The sequence below is a fragment of the Podarcis filfolensis genome, assembly GCF_964270895.1.
Source record: "Podarcis filfolensis genome assembly, chromosome: 16".
Lineage (NCBI taxonomy): Eukaryota > Metazoa > Chordata > Lepidosauria > Squamata > Lacertidae > Podarcis > Podarcis filfolensis.
In genome coordinates this window covers 4,880,679-4,899,480 of record NC_139620.1, presented here as the reverse complement: position 1 = coordinate 4,899,480, position 18,802 = coordinate 4,880,679, and the positions used below count along the sequence as shown (strand labels likewise).

The 18,802-nt window shown below is 44.1% G+C and overlaps 1 protein-coding gene across 2 annotated transcripts in view; it reads right to left on the bottom strand.

Annotated features, from left to right (window-relative positions):
- Positions 1-886: 886 nt before the first annotated feature.
- LOC310751812 (uncharacterized protein) overlaps positions 887-18,802 on the bottom strand; it is a 25,836-nt gene continuing 7,920 nt past the window's right edge. For both annotated transcript variants that reach the window (XM_083591510.1, XM_083591509.1), the window contains exons 2-6: positions 6,250-6,594; positions 4,968-5,279; positions 2,944-3,069; positions 1,950-1,996; positions 887-1,031 (exon numbers count right to left, since the gene is read on the bottom strand). In XM_083591510.1, coding sequence (XP_083447636.1) covers positions 924-1,031; positions 1,950-1,996; positions 2,944-3,069; positions 4,968-5,279; positions 6,250-6,445 — 789 coding nt within the window. In that variant the 5' untranslated portion in view covers positions 6,446-6,594 and the 3' untranslated portion in view covers positions 887-923. The remainder of the gene's footprint in view (positions 1,032-1,949; positions 1,997-2,943; positions 3,070-4,967; positions 5,280-6,249; positions 6,595-18,802) is intronic.

Sequence of the window (18,802 nt, the reverse complement as noted above, 5' to 3'; positions counted from 1 at the left end):
TTGCCGATCAGAAAGTCGGTGGTTCTAATCCCCGTGACAGGGTGAGCTCCCGTTGCTCAGTCCCTGCTCCTGCCCACCTAGCAGTTCAAAAGCACGTCAAAATCCAAGTAGATAAATAGGTACTGCTCCAGCGGGCAGGTAAATGGCGTTTCCGTGCGCTGCTCTGGTTCGCCAGAAGCGGCTTAGTCCTGCTGGCCACATGACCCAGAAGCTGTATACCAGCTCCCTCGGCCAATAAAGCGAGATGAGTGCCGCAATCCCAGAGTCGGCCACGACTGGACCTAATGGTCAGGGGTCCCTTTACCTTTACATGCTCACCAGTCCTGCTCTGTTTCACCCCAGGCCAGCTAAAGACTACATTTTCTCCTGAAGCCAGGGACGCCAACTATTTCTCTTGCAAGGCTCCAGGACAAGGAGAAGGCAGACACTCAGCCATCAGCAATGCATTCCCAGCGGGATTTCTGCTTCTGGCTATGCTGCTTAAGGCAGAGGAGCCTTGCGGGGCGGGGAGTTGGCAACCCTACAATGTGTTCCACCTCGATTGGGAGTGAGCAGTCAGATTCTGAAAGCTGGCGATTCCCCCATCTAAGCAAACCCCACTCTTCTCTTCCTTCTCTTGTGTTATTTGTTCGATGCAAAACTTATCTTACCTCCCTCTGACTCAGAACGGTTGAAATACCTTGACCAGCCTCCCTGCTCCCATAATGTACAATTCCCCTATCTGGTGTGAATAAGCCACAAACGCACAGCAGAGTTTTTGTCACAAGCAATGTAGCCTTTCACGATTAAGGTGGAAAGAAAACACCGTCTTCTCAAATCGGAGTCTAGCAACTAACGTTTGGCACAACGGAGGCAACAAATCCATTAAATAATTTTTTATAAAAAAAAATCCTCCCACATCAGAGTCTAGCAACTAGTGCTTCTCAAAGGTCCTTCGAAGTTTTGGATTTCTTCCCTTGCGCTCCTACTCTTCTCTTCCTCTCATCTTGGGTCTTTGCTTGGAAGTCCAGTTGGGCGTAGCAAATGCCATCCTGTTATGAAATTTGGAGGAGAGGGCTGTTAGTTGGTTGACGGCTTAAATTCAACACCTTTATATCTCATGTGAGAAGCAACAAGACCTCATGGGAACAAGACTCGTGCACATGTTTTTTTGCAAGTATATAGTTATTTTTGTACATTATGTTCACAGATTTGTTCATTTTCAGGCACACCTCCCCCTAATATATTCATTTTTGTGACTGTTGCTTGGATGGAGGAGTGCAATGCAAAATAATAATAATAATAATAATAATAATTAATAATAATAATAATAATAATAATTTATTATTTATACCCCGCCCATCTGGCTGGGCTTCCCCAGCCACTCTGGGCGGCTTCCCAAAAAAATTAAAATACTGTAATACATCAAACATTAAAAGCTTCCCTAAACAGGGCTGCCTTCATATGTCTTCTAAAAGTCTGGTAGTTGTTGTTCTCTTTGACATCTAGTGGGAGGGCGTTCCACAGGGTGGGCGCCACCACCAAGAAGGCCCTCTGCCTGGTTCCCTGTAACTTGGCTTCAGATATACTGGGCCGAGGCCATTTAGGGCTTTCAAGGTCAGCACCAACACTTTGAATTGTGCTCGGAAATGTGCTGGGAGCCAATGTAGGTCTTTCAGGACCTGTGTTATGTGGTCTCGGCGGCCGCTCCCAGTCACCAGTCTAGCTGCCGCGTTCTGGATTAGTTGTAGTTTCTGGGTCACCTTCAAAGGGAGCCCCACGTAGAGCGGATGAGTGCAAAATTTCAAAGGATTCAAAACGGGTGGATTTGATAGCATGCAAACTGAGCTGATTTTATCCCTCATTCCTATCAGATGTGTGCCCAGATTGCACACCTAAGACTGTGTATGCCTCAAAACCTAGAGCATCTCAAAACCTATATATGTATATATATTTAAAATAGTTCCTACCTCTGTTATCCCTGAAGATGGGGGCTCGGAGATCTTGGTGTGGGAACCTTGAGGAGCAAAAAATGAATAATAACACACAGGAAATGCACCAATCCATAAATATGAGGGCTGCCCGCATCCTTCTGCATTCCATATTTGAGCCTGATGGGCAAATCTGTAAATTTCCACTCTCCAAGTCCCTCATTTTCCCAGCATTAAAGTCAGTTCTCCACACTTCTGCAGCAATTTGCATTTTTAAAAATTATATTTAAAAAACCGCATGAATATTCATCAGCATTTTAGTGCAATTTATCCTAGTAAACACTTTCGGGATGCACTTTTTACTAATATACACTTCTTTGCAAACAATCTCCCCGATCATAATGCATCTCTGTACGTTTTCTTTCACTGATATATGCATTTTTAAAATCAGGTTTGTTTATTTCAATAGGACTACTCCGAGTAGGACTTGGTCCAATGTTTTGTGATGAGGAAAACGGCTGATTTTGTCTATTTTTTTCAGTTTGTATGTTTTCTTGTTTTTAGCATTTGTGTAAAACCCTTTTTTGCTCATTAAGCAATATGTACGAACGTTTCTAACTAAAATATAAAATAAATCAGAGGAATCAGAGGCTGCCTTGTCCACTTCAAGCGGAGAAATTCATTTTTGCCCTCTGCATAAGGAGAAACTGACATAGGGGATATGTTTTCAGAGTATCTGAAGAAGTGTGCATGCACCCGAACGCTTATATTGAAAACAACTCAGTTGGTCTCTAGGGTGCGACTTTATAATTTTTAAATTCTTTTAGAAGGATTATTTTAAAAACTTTCTTAGATCCTATAGCTTTTTTGAAGACTTGATTCTTTTCAGAGTGTTTTTAGGTTTTGAAGAAGAGTCTTTTCAACTATCTTTTTAAAGAATTGTTTTAATTTATTTAGACTACGGCAGACCAACACGGCCACCTACTTGAATAGGGGATATTGCTCATGTTATTCCCCCTCTGGCCCATATTACCTATCCAGGGAAGGCCAAATCGGACCCAAAGGAAACTCAGGAAGATGAGCAGTGATGCCAATGCTGCTGCGATAGCCAAGGACACTTTGTAGGCTAGGCACTTTGCGTCACCTTCTGTCAACGAAGCTTTAGAAAGAAGAGAGAGAGAGGGAAAAGATTTGCTTACTCAGGAAATGCTGTTTTTGGCAAAAGACTAGAGAAGGACATAAGGAGAGCCTGGCCTGATCCAGCAGGCCATTGGCTCAGCGTAGTCCATCATTCTGTTCCCACAGTGGCCAAATGGCCCTAAGAACCTTGGAGTCCAGATAGACTGCCCCTGGACCTGGAGGCTCCATAAGAACCTAAGGATAGTCTCGAAGTTGAATCAGGCCCACCTAGTCCAGCCTCCTCTTCTCAAAGGGGCTAACCAGATCCCCGACGGATGTCCAAAAGCAGGACCCGAGCACAACAGCACTTGCCTTACTTGTGATTCCTGGCATCTGGTGTTATTCAGAGGGATTCTGCCTCCGACAGGGGGAGGAGATGCTATAAGAAAACAAACCTGCTCCTTTCCCCTTACGGGGTATTCCAGAGCCCGTACAGAGTCCTTCTAAGGTTCCCTATCAGTAGGAGAAAATAAACAGAGGCCAACCAGAGTACAGTGGTACCTCGGGTTAAGTACTTAATTCCTTCTGGAGGTCCATTCTTAACCTGAAACTGTTCTTAACCTGAGGTACCACTTTAGCTAATGGGGCCTCCTGCCGCAGCCGCACTGCCACCACACAATTTCTGTTCTCATCCTGAAGCAAAGTTCTTAACCCGAGGTAATATTTCTGGGTTAGTGGAGTCTGTAACCTAAAGCGTCTGTAACCTGAAGCGTATGTAACCCGAGGTACCACTGTATATTGAGAAGCAAAGCGGCTAGTAAGCCTGATCTTTGTTCAAGGAACTGTTGCAACAGGGTCCCCACTAACCACACACAGGAGGGAGGAGAACCCTGAACAATGGTGTGCAAGCCCTTATATAGGCTTTTGAAATTGCCCACCCTGGAGCCCAAGACCACTCCCCTAAAACATCATGCATACATCACAGAAGGAGGCAGTCTACAGCAGAAATCCTGTCTGCCAGGATACCAGATAATGGTCACTGGTTGCCTTACCTGGGCAACCTGGCCATTCTTATGTGATGGTAAATACTTTAGTTCCTGAATCCAGGTCACAGGCTCACCCTATCCACACACAAATGCGCCCTTAAGACAGGATTTGCAAGCAAAAAGACCATGGGAAGGTTTTCTCCATTTGCCTCCCTTACTGCAGAGGAATATGTGAGGTCATTGGGAGAGTCAAAATGGCTTCAGGATTGCTCTCCCGTACTATTTCAGACCCATGGTTCGTCTATTTAGAAATGTGTGCATTTATGAATGTTTATTCTGTATTTGAGACCTTAAAATTCTTCTAACAGAGAACACAGGCATTGTGACAAGTCACCACTGACAACATGGCAATTTCAGTCTTTTAAGTCCAGTTCACATTTCCACATCAGATTGCAATTATTTTGTCCCCTTAAAGCCCACATGAATATTCAGCACCGTTTTAGTGCAAATCTCTCCTAACGCAACTCATACAGACTTTTCGCTAATACAGGAGCAACCAAACTATTGTCCACGGAGCTTCCTTCAGGTGGTTTTTGACACGTACAATTTGAATCTTTTGGAATTCAGATTGTCATGCAATAAAATGCAATATATGCGAAATAAAAAAGCAACAAAAATACAAGCACAAATCACACAGACTCTAGCCCTGCGTATTACTAACCAGTCAGGAAAAAGCAAGCATTTTGGGGGCATGAATATTCAACAGCCTTTGAGTAATTGAGCAAGTTTTGTAAAACTCTGGACATCGCTAAAAGCAGAAAAGGGCAGTCAGTGGTATTATCAATGTAGGGGTTTTTTTGGGTTAAAATTCACGATGGAAACAAGACCTTCCATAAGCGACGCTGGTGAAAAAGGCTGATATTCTTATGGCAGGAAGAAAAGATTCACTCACCTGCATTGAACACAGCAGTTTTCTTCACGCTGGTGCTGGAAGAGTTGAACTTGACTTCACAGGTGATGTTTCCCCCAGTGTTTTGTAATTCCATGGGGAGGTGAAGGACACTGACGAAGGATAACGACCCACTGCTGTTTTTCACCAAAAGGGTCTGGCCCTCTTGCTGGAGACCTCCTGGGACGTCCCAGGACACCTGGACGAAGTTGGACACGCCATGGACCACACAAACAAGTTGGTTCTTGAACCGGGAATCTGGGTCTGGGTTAGAGGGTTGCAAAAGCATCACCCGGGTGCTCGGAGTATAACTGTCTGGTGAAGAAAACAAAGCAAGAGAGTACAGCAAAGAGGACCACCTATAGATAACAAAGGCTTCAGAATTTCATCCTGGTGTTGGGCTTTCTGCCAGGAAATGGTGGGGCTTTCAAGGGTAGTGTGTGCGAGACTTCTCAGGAAAGATGCTTAGTAACTCCAGATCATGGGACGTGGGTGGCGCTGTGGGTTAAACCACAGAGCCTAGGACTTGCCGATCAGAAGGTCGGCGGTTCGAATCCCCGCAATGGGGTGAGCTCCCGTTGCTCGGTCCCTGCTCCTGCCAACCTAGCAGTTCAAAAGCATGTCAAAGTGCAAGTAGATAAATAGGTACCGCTCTGGCGGGAAGGTAAATGGTGTTTCTGTGCGCTGCTCTGGTTCGCCAGAAGCGGCTTAGTCATGCTGGCCACATGACCCGGAAGCTGTACGCCGGCTCCCTCAGCCAATAAAGCGAGATGAGCACAGCAACCCCAGAGTCGGCCACAACTGGACCTAGTGGTCAGGGGTCCCTTTACCTTTAACTCCAGATCAATGTCCTTAAAAGACAGATCACTGTCACTAAAAACACACTTCCCATGCAGTGCTCATTTGGAGAAAAGGAACGCACATTGGAAACCCCACAGCCTGGAATGTTTTACAGTGCACAGGGGCGCATGCCTAGGAACCTCTCAGCCCACAAGGCAACATGGGGAAAGTTTCCTTGAGAGGAAGAACATTTCAAAACTTGCCTTGGAGGGCAACCTCAACTTACTGAACTCAATAAGCTACTGATCCACCCAAATGTGGTTGCAGCCTGGCAGGGGTGCCATGCCACCTCCTTACATGAAAGCAGTGGCTTAAATTCAGCAAGGATCTTGCCTGCAGTGAATGGGATGATCCTGAGAACTGGCCCTTATTTGACTCTGCTTGAATTCAGACTCTGGTGCCTTTAACACACAGCAGCAGAGCTCAGTCTGCCCTGATCTCTTACCTCCAACAATCAGTGAAGATGTTGCATTGCTGAAACGCAAGCCACTAGAACTTGCTTGGGCACAGAAATATTGGCCAGAATCAGAGCTCTGCACATGAAGGATCTCCAGTATGGCATTTCGACGATTAGGATTAACTTTGCAAGCAAATCTGTCTCCGGGTTTTCTAACATCGCAGCTCTTGATTAAAATCGGCATTCCATGTTCTCTTCTTTTGTACCAGCTGAAGGATAATGCATTGTCTTCAATATTTTCTGTAGAACTACACGAGATCTGTGCCGTCTCCCCAATATCCACAAAAAGGAACCGCCGGGTCGGATGCAAGATCTGCAAGTGTGCTGGAAACACTGTGGAGGAGAAAGACCACAAGGACCGTTTACGGTTGCCGTTTCTCGCTCTGACTTTTCTTGCAAGAAGACGCTGAAGGAGACATCACGCTGTTTGAGGATCCCTACACTGGAAAATACAGGTATTCTGGGAGAGTATCCATGCAGAACTGCAAAAAATGCTAAAGATCTCTTTCAATAAAAAACCAGAGGCCTACCTCCTGGGAATAACAGATTTGGATATTCCGCAAAAGAGGAAGGGTATCTTTTTATATGCGGCGGCGGCAGCAAGAGTTCTGATCGCAGCAAAATGGAAGAGTAATGAAATCCCCTCTATACAGGATTGGATCCAAAAGCTAACAGAATATGCCGAATTACATGGTCTATCAGAAAAAATAAAGACTAAATCAAAACAGGAATTTGTTTCAAAATGGGAGGTTTTCAAAGAATATCTGAAAAATAAATATAGTAGTTTAAATTCTGTTGCAGCATCTGAGGAGCTTCAGTAATAGTTGCAAGGTAGATATAAGAAATTAGATATATTAAGAATAAGTTTAATTATGATAAAAGTGTGTATTGGCAATAAGTATTATGAAATCGAAATATGGAATAGACGGGAGGTTGGGTCTTTAGTGTTAAGACCAATATATGTTTTATTGTTTGCTAAGAAAATTATGTGCCTATAGTTATTCCTGTGTGTAATTTTGTATTTGTGTTTTTTTCTGTTTTTTTCTTGCTCTATCAATAAAAATCTTTTTTTTAAAAAAAAATAGAGAATCCCTACACTGTCTTGCAACTGAAGCAACTGAAGAAATAAGACACATGTTGAAGGAGAAAGTATTTTGCCTGAGCTGAGTGTGGAGGAACTCTCTGAGTGCATAAACATACAACCCACTGACTTTCTCATGCTTTAAATGTTAAGAGTCTGGTAGAAGGAGCAGAAGAAATGTTACCTGTGGAGGAGAGAACGATGTACGCAGCCCACAGCATTGTTGAGAGACGCAGCTGCCAGAAGCTCAAAACCCACATCGGATGTGCAGCAGCTACAGTGAGAAGGTCTATCTTGATGCCAGCTTCTTGCAGAGGACCCACCTCCTTGTGGGCGTGCCATCGAGGAATCGGACTGGGGCAGAATCAGTCCTGGGCAGCCCTTAAATGTCCCTCTCAGTATTTGAGACCTCTAAGCACTAGCAAGGCTATGAAAGTTTTTAAATTATTATTTTATGATTTAGATGCACAGAGCATAGAACCCCCTTTTTAAAGGACGAATACAAATAAGGAATGGGAAAGGAAGTGTGGAACAGTTCTTGGGAGTATTATAACATGGCATTAGCTTCGCTGTGATTCCTGCATTGCCGGGGTTGGACTAGATGACCACTGGGATCCCAACTCTAGAAATCTACGATTCTGCTATTCATGAGCATGTTTTTCTGTTTCTGTCCCCCCCCCCCCAGTTATCGTATGGAGATAGCCAAAGGGAAATCAAAAGACTCTTGCCAGCATTGTTGACGCAGAAATTAAATCTTATCACTGAATATTTATCATGAGGTCTGTAACTTTGAAGTGCGCTGCTTTGATTTGTACGTGAAATAAAATGAGGCCAAATTGCAGGTAGGCCTTTGCTTATTTCTGCTTCTGTCTTGGGAATTCTTATAGAATAGAATAGAATTTATTACTTATACCCTGCCGTCTGGCTGAGTTTCCCCAGCCACTCTGGGCGGCTTCCAACAAAATATTAAAATACAGTGGTCTATACCTTATCGTGCTACAAGTTTCAACTAGGATGATAATGAAGATGAAGATGATATTTTCCTCCTAAAGGAGCCTGGTGAGGCGACAATAAGCAGGCGTCTGAAGGAGCAGGTCTTCTGTTCCATCTAAGCCCAGCCCTGACATTAGACATGATGAGGAACTGACCACCAGGAGCAACTTCTGGCTGCCTTGAAGCATAATTAGGCATTCCTGGGTACCAATTTGATCATTCATTATCAGCGTGTTGAGGATGAATCAGATGACTTTTGATGGATGTTATGAACTGCCACATGCATTTGTTTAAATCTGTTTTATATTTCATCACATGGGACTCTCAAGAGTCTTCTCCAGCACCAGAATTCAAAAGCATCCATTCTTCGGCGATCAGCCTTCTTTATGGTCCAGCTCTCACTTCCATACATCACTACTGGGAAAACCAGAGCTTTAACTATATGGACCTTTGTTGGCAAGGTGATGTCTCTGCTTTTCAAGATGCTGTCTAGGTTTGTCATTGCTTTTCTCCCAAGAAGCAGGCGTCTTTTAATTTCGTGGCTGCTGTCCCCATCTGCAGTGATCATGGAGCCCAAGAAAGTAAAATCTCTCACTGCCTCCATTTCTTCCCCTTCTATTTGACTAAACGACTAAACAACAACAACAAAAATGTATTTTTCCTCTCAGAAAATTTGGCTTGTTTACCCCTTCATTTATCACATGCTGGTGTATGTTTGTGTTGGTAAACCAGATTGGGAAATTTATGCTTTAAATATGCCTGTGCAGATCAAAATTATTACCGTATTTTTCGCCCTATAAGACGCACCAGACCATAAGATGCACCTAGTTTTTGGAGGAGGAAAACAAGAAAAAAATATTCTGAATCCCAGAAGCCAGAACAGCAAGAGGGAACACTGTGCAGCGAAAGCAGCGATCCCTCTCACTGTTCTGGCTTCTGGGATAGTTGCGCAGCCTGCATTCGCTCCATAAGACGCACACACATTTCCCCTTACTTTTTAGGAGGGAAAAAGTGAGTCTTATAGAGCAAAAAATACGGTAAATGGTATTCCTATGCTTTGTGGAAAATGGTGACCTCCCCCCCAATTTTCTTCCCTAAAATTTATGCATCACTTGAACCATTATGTGGTACTCTATCCTGAGCTCAACTTCCTGCATGGAGAAAGCATATTTGCTGCATTTCTCTCAATCCCCCAGAAGTTGCAGGTGAAATAGGTTCTCCTCTTTTTTTCCAAAATCTCCCTGCTTCTGTGGCTTCAAAGCAAAGGTGCTGAAGTCTGCCCCTGTGAGTCTTGTGTGGGGGACCCCGTGCAAGTCAGAGGCGGCTTTCGTTTCCCAACCTTTGACTTTCTAACCCACGGAAATTGGCAGGAAATTGAGAGACGTACGTCACACACAGCACTAGGCTGGAGGAGAGAGCCATTGAACCAGCAGGCCTGCTTTCAAGTTCAGCACCTGAAGAGGACCAGAAGATGTCTCTCTCACACTTCATTGGGCTCCTTCTATTTTATCTGCCGAGTACGTATCTTTATTATCTGTAATATGATTTTTATTAAGAATAACATGAAACAATGCAAACAACAAATAATGGAGAAATTAAAAAGTTGTCCAGTAGCACACGAAAGCTTATACCCAGAACAAACTTAGTTGGTCTCTAAGGTGCTACTGGACAATTTTTTATTTCTTTGTTTATTTTGACTGCGTCAGACCAACACGGCTACCTAGCTGAGCAAATAATGGGTATTGCTCATCAGCTACAAAGCAAAATACAGTCAGGATGTCTGCAAGGGAGAAAACAATTTTTGCATCATGTTAAGTCAAATAACTACGCCTAAAAGATATCTGAGTTGAGGGTTTGTTTGTCTAGGTTCCTCCAGGTGACAGTTCATAATATAAATAAATGTAAACCAATCAGGATTGAATGCATCCTTTTTGTTCCTCCATTCATCACTCTGCAGTAAGCATCTTTGAAAGCTAAAAGACTTGATCTCAGCAGATTGTATCCTTATATTGGTTTTGGTTTTTAGGCTGAGAACCCTAAACACACTTGCTTGGCAGAAAGCCCCACTGAACACAGTGAGATTTACCTCTGGGTATCCACCATCAGTCTTACTCAGAGTAGGCCTCTTAAGGACACTGGATGCAGCCAATTTAGGTCCCTCAAATTCAGTGATCATGGAAATTACAACCCTTAGATATTATTGTAAATATCTCGCCTGGTTGCCGTTGCTGACATTGGATCATTTTGGTCTGAGATTTTGCAGTTGAAGCAAGAAAAGCCGACTGATGAATAGTGTCTAATATGCCATGTTCGAAGAGCACTCATTGTTAGAACTCTGTTCTGAGGAAATTCAGCTAGACTTTAGGCAACTAATATACATGTATGTGTACTTGTGAGGGGAATATGAATTACTGCTTTTGTTTGGTAAAGCTATACGGTGAAAACGTTTCGTAAGCTTCGGTGCCAACGCCTTAAACCTCCCCCCACCTCAGAGCAGCCCCACGGAGGTGGGTCTTTCATCATTCTATCTCGCATAAGGTTGGAGCAAAAAGGTCTCCAGTAAAAATTAAGTTAAAACGAATGAAAATAAAACAAAACAGCACTGGCTGCTCTCTTTCTCGTTTTCTTCATTTACACAGGTGCAAGAAAATGCACCCAATGAGATGGGACGAAAACGTAGGAGGTCTTTTAAAAAATAAAGAGTATAAGTCTGTCTTGTAAAATGCCACTGCATTTATAGCTTATTTTTTTATAGCTTATTCAAATCAGAATATTTGTGTTCTTACATTCCCATTTTTGAAGCAAAAAAAGAAAAGTGTGCTACAAATATTCCTTCTTAGCTAGGGCATTAAGTAAAGCTTTGTTTAGATGCCTCAAGTAATGGTTATAGAATAAGCACGCCTGCCGTTAAAATGCATGAAACTGACCGTCACCAAAGACCCACGGTCCAAAATTTGTGGTGTAAATTAATAATATCTTTTTTTATATATATACTTTTTATTAGTTTTTTTAAAACATATCATTTTCAACAGTAATTAAACATACTTTTACATCTTATTCAGATTTTTGACTTCCATCAATCCTGTCTGAAAATTTTCCAATCTAATCTCTTAGTATGCGTTTCTTATTTTCCTTATTACATTTCAAACTCATAACCAACATCTCTATCTTTTTCTACTTTGTAACACTTCGTATATTTATCCTTACAAAACTTCTTGTAGTCCTACTAGAGTAATTTGTTGATTACAGTTGCTCTTCAAATAATTCATATACTTCTTCCAATCTTCTGTAAATCTCTGGTCCCCCAGGTTTCGAATCCTTCCTGTCATTTTGTCCAATTCTGCATAGGCCATTAATTTCGTCTGCCATTCTTCTTTTGTCGGAATTTCTTCTTGTTTCCATTTCTGGGCTAACAATACTCTTGCCGCAGTTGTTGCATATAAAAACAATTTAACATCTTGCCTATTAATGTCCTGACCTATAATACCAAGTAAAAATGCTTCTGGATTTTTTAAGAATGTATATTTCAATTAATAATAATTAATTAATAATATCAATGCCGGTTCCCGGAAGTACTGTGGATAAATTCACAGTCCGACATGTCTGAATCTTTCCCCTTCACTCATTTTACTACCAGCTCACCACACGTTCCTTTGCTTCCATTTTATAGCTGCTCAGGCAGAGGGAAATTCTGAAATGACGCAGTATCTGGCCCTGATCTGGGCATCTCCTGGACACATGGCTGACATCCGCTGTAAATGAAACTTTCTTGTTGATGCTGTCCTGGTACAAGGAGAACGAAGGGAAAAATCTGCGCAGGATTTACGAGAGTTCGCCATACACAAAACAGGTACAGGGCAGGTACTCAAGCCAAGGGCACAGTCTGAGGATCAGCGATGTGCAAAGGAACGACTCTGGGGTTTATTACTGCGCCACAACCAGGCTCATGAGAGGGACTAGGCTGGTCATCTCAGGTGAGTGCCTTTGAAGATTTTGGGGGGAAATATCAGCATTTATTGAAAGTATGTTCTGCCTAGGGATCACCTTTAAGCAGAAGGCCTCAGGTTCCATCCCTCAAGGCACCTCCAGCAAACTTTGGAAAATCGGGTCCTCCCTTAAAGAGGGCACGTATTGCAGTGTTGCACGTATTGCACGTATTGGAATACACATATATGTGCTGCAATAGTTAAGGCCAAAGTGACAGCCCACCATATTAAATCCTATTTTTTTTCTCCAGTAGGAAACAGATTTATTCCAGCTGTATTGCAAGTGATTGACATGAAACTTTGTGCCCAACTTCTATACGGCACACCAGTGTGGATTTCAGGTGACCTCAAGAGGTTGGATAAATTTCACGCATCCCTTCTGAGGTCATTATTAGGACTTGCAAACTCTGTAAAATATGAAACAATATGTTGTGAGCTGGGAATATTGCCTTTATCAGTAAGAGCATGGCTGAGGACCTTGAAATATTGGATCTTCCTCCATTATAGAGCCCTATCCCCTAATTCTCTGCTTTACGATCTTTTAAGTGATAGTGCAATTCACAATCTATCATTGACTTGCAGGAGAAAATTGGATTCGATAGGGCTCACTCTAACTGATTTTGAAATTTCTGATCCCAAAGATACATGGGAAATTATCAGGAAGACTCTTACAGAAAAAAGTGTCCTCGCCATGCTTGAGGTTGCAAAGCACAGCACCTGCTCTCCTACCCACTTAAATCTCCCTTTGTGTAGAGATTTCCAAAAGGGATACATGACAAATCTGAAGAAACATGAATCGTGTAGGCTGTTTATGTTGGCCAGATTTAACATGTTTCCCTCAGTGGTAGTGAGAGGAAGATACTTAGCTATCCCAGAATCAGAGCGTCTCTGCAAATGCGGAAAACAGGAACCCGATACTCTGGAGCATGTGTTCTTTTCCTGTGATTTTGGCAGTTATGCCAGAAGACAATTGTTTGAGGCCCTAAAATTTAATAGAGAGATTTTTACACAACCAACTGTTCAGGACCTGCTGGCGGATAGCGATGATCAAATTACTGTTATAGTGGCTGAATTTTTGAGTGCTGTCCATGAAGAAAGAATGGGCCATGATAGAGAGACTTAGTGGTTCTTAATGGTAGGTGATGTTGCTGTGTTGTATTATATTATCTATGTACATCGATTTATTTTTTGGAGTTAAGAATAGGACTGGGATAAATTGTGTTTGCTGAGCCCGTATTTTATACAGTCTGTATATGATGTATGTTTGATAATGTGTGGTGTGCTATGCCTAATAAAGGATTTTGAATAATTAGTATTGCAGTGAGACCTGGAAAACCGACACCCTGTGTTGTGGGTGGGTACAACTGGTCAGCCACAACACCCGATTGGTAGGTCCCTCAAAGCTGGGTGCAATCTGGCCAGTGGGACACAGTCCAAATGGTTCAAGGGACCTATTTATGCCCATGCACGTGACCCAGAGCTTCCTCGTTCGGCGCATGCATTTGGAATACCTGCCCACCTCTCCCTACTTTTAGGGCTTTGCGCTTGACCTTGCTATGCCGTCGTGTGTCGTCTGTCGTTGGGACAAGGGCACGGCAGGAATTTCCCCCACTTGGCTGATTGGCTGTTGCCATTTGGGTTTCGCCTGCCGCGTAGCAAATTGTCACACCTTGGGGTGGAGCAAATTGTATTTCCTGTTCCTCTCGCCCTAACTTCCTGTCTCTCTTCATCCAGCCAAGTGCCTGTGTTATGTACCGAGTTGAATAGGGTCCAGAATGCAGCAGTCTGATTGGTCCTAGAACAATAGGGTCCAGAATGCAGCAGTCTGATTGGTCCACAGGAGCCACCCAATCCAGCTCCAGGTGGAAGTGAATCCACAACCAGATTGGCCTACAGGTGAATCCCGGAATTAGCCAATCATGTGGGGCCCATTGTGTAAATAATGTATATAAAGCAGACATTCTGGGGGAACTTCCATTCCTCCTCACCACTATGAGCTGAATAAAGAGCATGAATCCACTCTCGTCTCTGAGTATATTTCAGCCTGGAATGCCTGAAATCTCTGGCCACTCAGAGATTGGAGCGGCACGTAAGGCTATCTTTCTCAACATTCTTTCAGGTGCTTTGAGGCGGAGTCTTTTTGTCGCCATGCCATCCTCCTCAGAGCAGGCTCAGTTGAACCACGCCGCCCCCCTCCCTGTGTCTTCTTTGATGCTGACCCCAAGGGGGATTTCAACGCCTGGAATACGAGTGGGGAAACATCTCAGGACCAGAATTACATTACCATGGCAAACGGAAATGGAGACTTCAGTATCTGGAGTGTGAAGCTGATTCCTCCAACACAGGTGCCTGATACCTGTTCAGAGAAGGGAAATGTTGGTTCTCCAGCAGGTATAAACACAGTGTCAACCAGCCCAGGTAGATTTGCACTGAATAAGCTCTTCAATGGGTCAGGAGAGAGTGTCAGGCGAAAGCAAAGAGGGGGAGAAGCAGGGAACAAATATGACCCCGACTTTTGTACGGGAATCTACATCCCACCCAGCAGAGACTTCTTTTTCATCCAGGTGTGAGAAACCTTTGCCTCTCCAGATGTTGCTGAGCTCTTATCACCCCTGGCAAGCATGTGAAGGGCCAGGGAGATTGGGGATTCTGGTTGAGAAGCATTTGGAGGGCCAGAGATCCCCCATCCTTGACATAGATGCACACCGCCCCCCCTCTCCATCCTTGATCCAGGCAAGCAGGAGGAGGCAATGCCACTGGTCCCATATCCATTCCAGCTGATGTAGATGTGTCTATCCGCCAGGAGTGGGCCAGCAATAAATCACACGGCGTTAAGTGAAGTTAACTCTTTAGTAGAAGTGGGCCAGCAATAAATCACACGGCGTTGAGTGAAGTTAACTCTTTAGTAGAAGTGGGCCAGCAATAAATCACACGGCGTTGAGTGAAGTTAACTCTTTAGTAGAAGTGGGCCAGCAATAAATCACACGGTGTTAAGTGAAGTTAACTCTTTAGTAGAAGAGACAAGGTCTCCTCAGGAGCGCCAATCCTAATGAGCACAGCAACGCTTCTCTGCAGGTCTTGCCCCTATGAGGCAGTTGCCGAGACTGAAGGTCCCTGCCTTCCCACGGTTGCCTAAGCTCCCTCCTCCTCCAAGTCCTCCCCAAGCAATCTGAGACTATGCCAGTGTGCCTGCCTTTGTTCTTCCCGCTTCATACCTCTCCTGGTCCTTGGAGACCAGCGGGGAAGGGAGCTTGTTGCAGCAGGAAGGGCAGATTTCTTCACCAGCCTGCCTCATCTCTGCCTCTTGGCCTCCCTCCTGTCCCGGGTTCCGATTCTGGACTGCTCTCCGCCACAGAGGCCTGATGTTCCCTACCTTTAACCTAGTGGGGTGGTCTCCATTTTCTGAGCAACACGGATGAATCACGGATGTTTAGGGAAGCTTTTAATGTTTAATAGATTATTGTATTTTAATATTCTGTTGGAAGCTGTCCAGAGTGACGGGGTATACATAATAAATTATTATTAATTATTATTATTATCATTTTGGTGGTGAGTCTGTTCAGGAAACAGAGAGGAGACGTCTGTTTAGAGGGTTGCCATATTTCGAAAAGTAAAAAACCAGGGCCTCCTGAAAGTTGTTTAGGAAGACCCCCAAAATTGTTTGCGAAAATCCAGGCGCATGGCAACCCCGGTTTCCTAATGTTTCCTCTGGTCATCCCAGGACAGGCAGCACCCCAGTCTTGTTGCTCTTAGGTAGCTAAGAGGACATTATTTTGGATGCTTTAGTTGAAATTCCTGCATTGCTGGGGGTTGGTCTAGATGACCCCATGGGTACCTCCCAGCTCTGCAGTTCTGTGATTCTATGAAATGGAGAGTCTTTGCTTAACATTGTTCTCTGCCAATGGCCGGTCTAGTTGCTGACCCATTTCCCTCTCTTTCTCATTGACAGAGAACTGCGTCTCCATACTATATTTTGGGGTGCCCTGCGTTGTCGCCGTCATCCTCCTGATCCCGCTCTCAGCCCTATTCTTCAGAAAACTTCTTCACACAGGTAATCCTTTTGTAAGATAAACTGTGGTCGTTATTCAAGGGGCCGTGAAGTGCGTGAGGCACACTGGGAGCTAGGAGCAGCTTCTGAGTAGACCAATAAAACGTCCCTTCTTTTTTCCTTCCTCACAGGGAATGCAGAGAAACCAGGAAATCAAATACCCATGAGGGAGATCCCACAGGTAAACCCTGGCTTTGCATACTGAAATTTCAGAAAGAAATGTGTGTTCCTGTATTTTGCAGGAGGGTTTGGAAGGAACCAGTCCTAATTTTGGACAACCCAGGAGGCAGATAGGCAGACACACAGAGAGAGTATACCAGTAGTTGCAATTCTGGCAATTTCTGGAAAAAATAGCTCTAATACCTCTTTTTTATTATTTTGCAAAAAAAAAAGTGAACAACTCTTCTGTCCAGATTTTCTGAAATATGGCAACCCTAGGTAGTACAGAAGTGTGGGTTACATTTGAATGAGGATTTTTGGATGTGAAAAGGCTTGTGAATGATCGCCTATGGTGAGGGGAAATGGTATCCAGGCGACCAGGCATTGAAGCTTTCCTGAACTGAAAGAGTTTAAATGTGGTTTGCAAGCTGCCCAGGAAATGTTTATTGATGATGGGTAGTGATTAAGGGCGGTGGTAGTTGAGACCACTCGGAGTAGAATTCTCTTGGATACAAATTATTATTAATTAACATAATCATCATTATTATTAGGCCTTTGATATTCAACAAATGCCAAAGTGGGGAACGGGACAGGTGGGCTGGCAAAAATGCATATAGTCCTCCAGTGACCATAAACACTTTTACTAGGCTCTAATACTCTGCTTTGAATATATCCTTCTACTTTCTGGTAGAAACTACCCAAGGTAACTAAAAAGTTTTTTGTTTTGTTTTTTTCAAAAATCACCATTTTTTTCCAACACCCATTCATGCAAAAGAGATAAACATTCTAGTAAAAACAACAAAAGTTCGTTTGATTTTACAGATGTGGGAAATCAACTTTTACAACGTGTGAGCAGCCTATAACTGCTCTGCTTCCTTCCCCTTCCAGACAGAGTACGCAGAGCTACGTTGCAACAAATGAAATCCGGATCAAACTGGAGCGATGAAGAAAGAAAAGCAAAACTGAGACTTTCGTAGAGTTGCAGTGTTGCAATCCCAAAGGGCCGCCTAGTCCAACCCAACTTTGATATCTTTCAACTTGCTGAACATAGATGCTTGTATTAAATATTTTCCCCCTTCTTTGGCGATCACTCGTAACCGAGTAAGATTGTCTTCCATAAACATGGTTTTAACAATGAGTCCGTAAGTGACTGTGGAGGCCAATTCTGGATCCACACATCCTTCCACAGTGGGGATGTTGGTTTCCAGGCGAGAGTTGATCACGGTGTGGATTTGCCAAGCGTGCCTTCCTCCTAGCACGTTTCTCCCTTGCGTCCTGAGTTCGAGTGTCTTCAAAGCCCATGACACCTTTGGTAAAGGCTGTTCTCCAACTGGAGCGCTCGCAGGCCAGTGTTTCCCAGTTGTCAGTGTTTATACTACATTTTTTTAGATTTGCCTTGAGACAGTCTTTAAACCTCTTTTGTTGACCGCCAGCATTACGCCAGCCATTTTTCCTCGCCGGAAGTCCCCACATGATGTGTTGCGCACAAGATAAATCATATGGGGACTTCCAGTGAGGAAAAATGGTGGGTGCCACAGCAGCGAGAAGCAAGCAGCTCCTGAAGCCAGCCAGAGCCAACTGCGCTACCAGGCTGGCTCCGGGCTGCTGACTGCTGCTGCAGCCGCCACTGCCAAAAGGGAACCGGGGACATCCGGCGGCACAGATCAAAGGGGGAAGGGGACAGGAGATCGGGGAAGGCTCGTGAGTCGCGGGCGGGTGGCACGCCATTGCCCAGGAGGGGCGCAAGGCACACGGTTTCTCTGCCGAGCAAGGTGCAAAGCCCTTCTTTTGCACCCTGTGAAACATAAATGCGCAGAGTTTTTTAAAAAACTGGGCAACGGCGCACTGCCCGCCTATGACTGCCAAGCCTCGCCCAATCTCCTGCCCCCTTCCCCCTTTGTTTTGACTGATCGGGGGAGGCTCGGGAGTTTCTGGCAGGCGGCCATTGCTTGGTTTTTTAAAAACTGCGCATTTATGTTTCACAGGGTGCGGAAGAAGGGCTTTGCATCTTTATACAATATGCATGTGTGCTTGGGCCCATGGTCTTTTGCCTCACCATCCCCACTACTGACTCCCTGTTGCTACTCAGCTTAAAAAAATAAACAAGTGTCCCTGGATTCATTGGAAAAAATCTGGTAGCCATAGTTTAAGGCCGCTTCTTGTGAGCCTAAGCCAGAATTTAGCAGCACAGACAGCGACTCCACACCCTTTCCTGTGAGCAAAAAATCCCCAAGTGCAGCAAGACTGGTTCAGACCCAAAGACCACAAACGGTG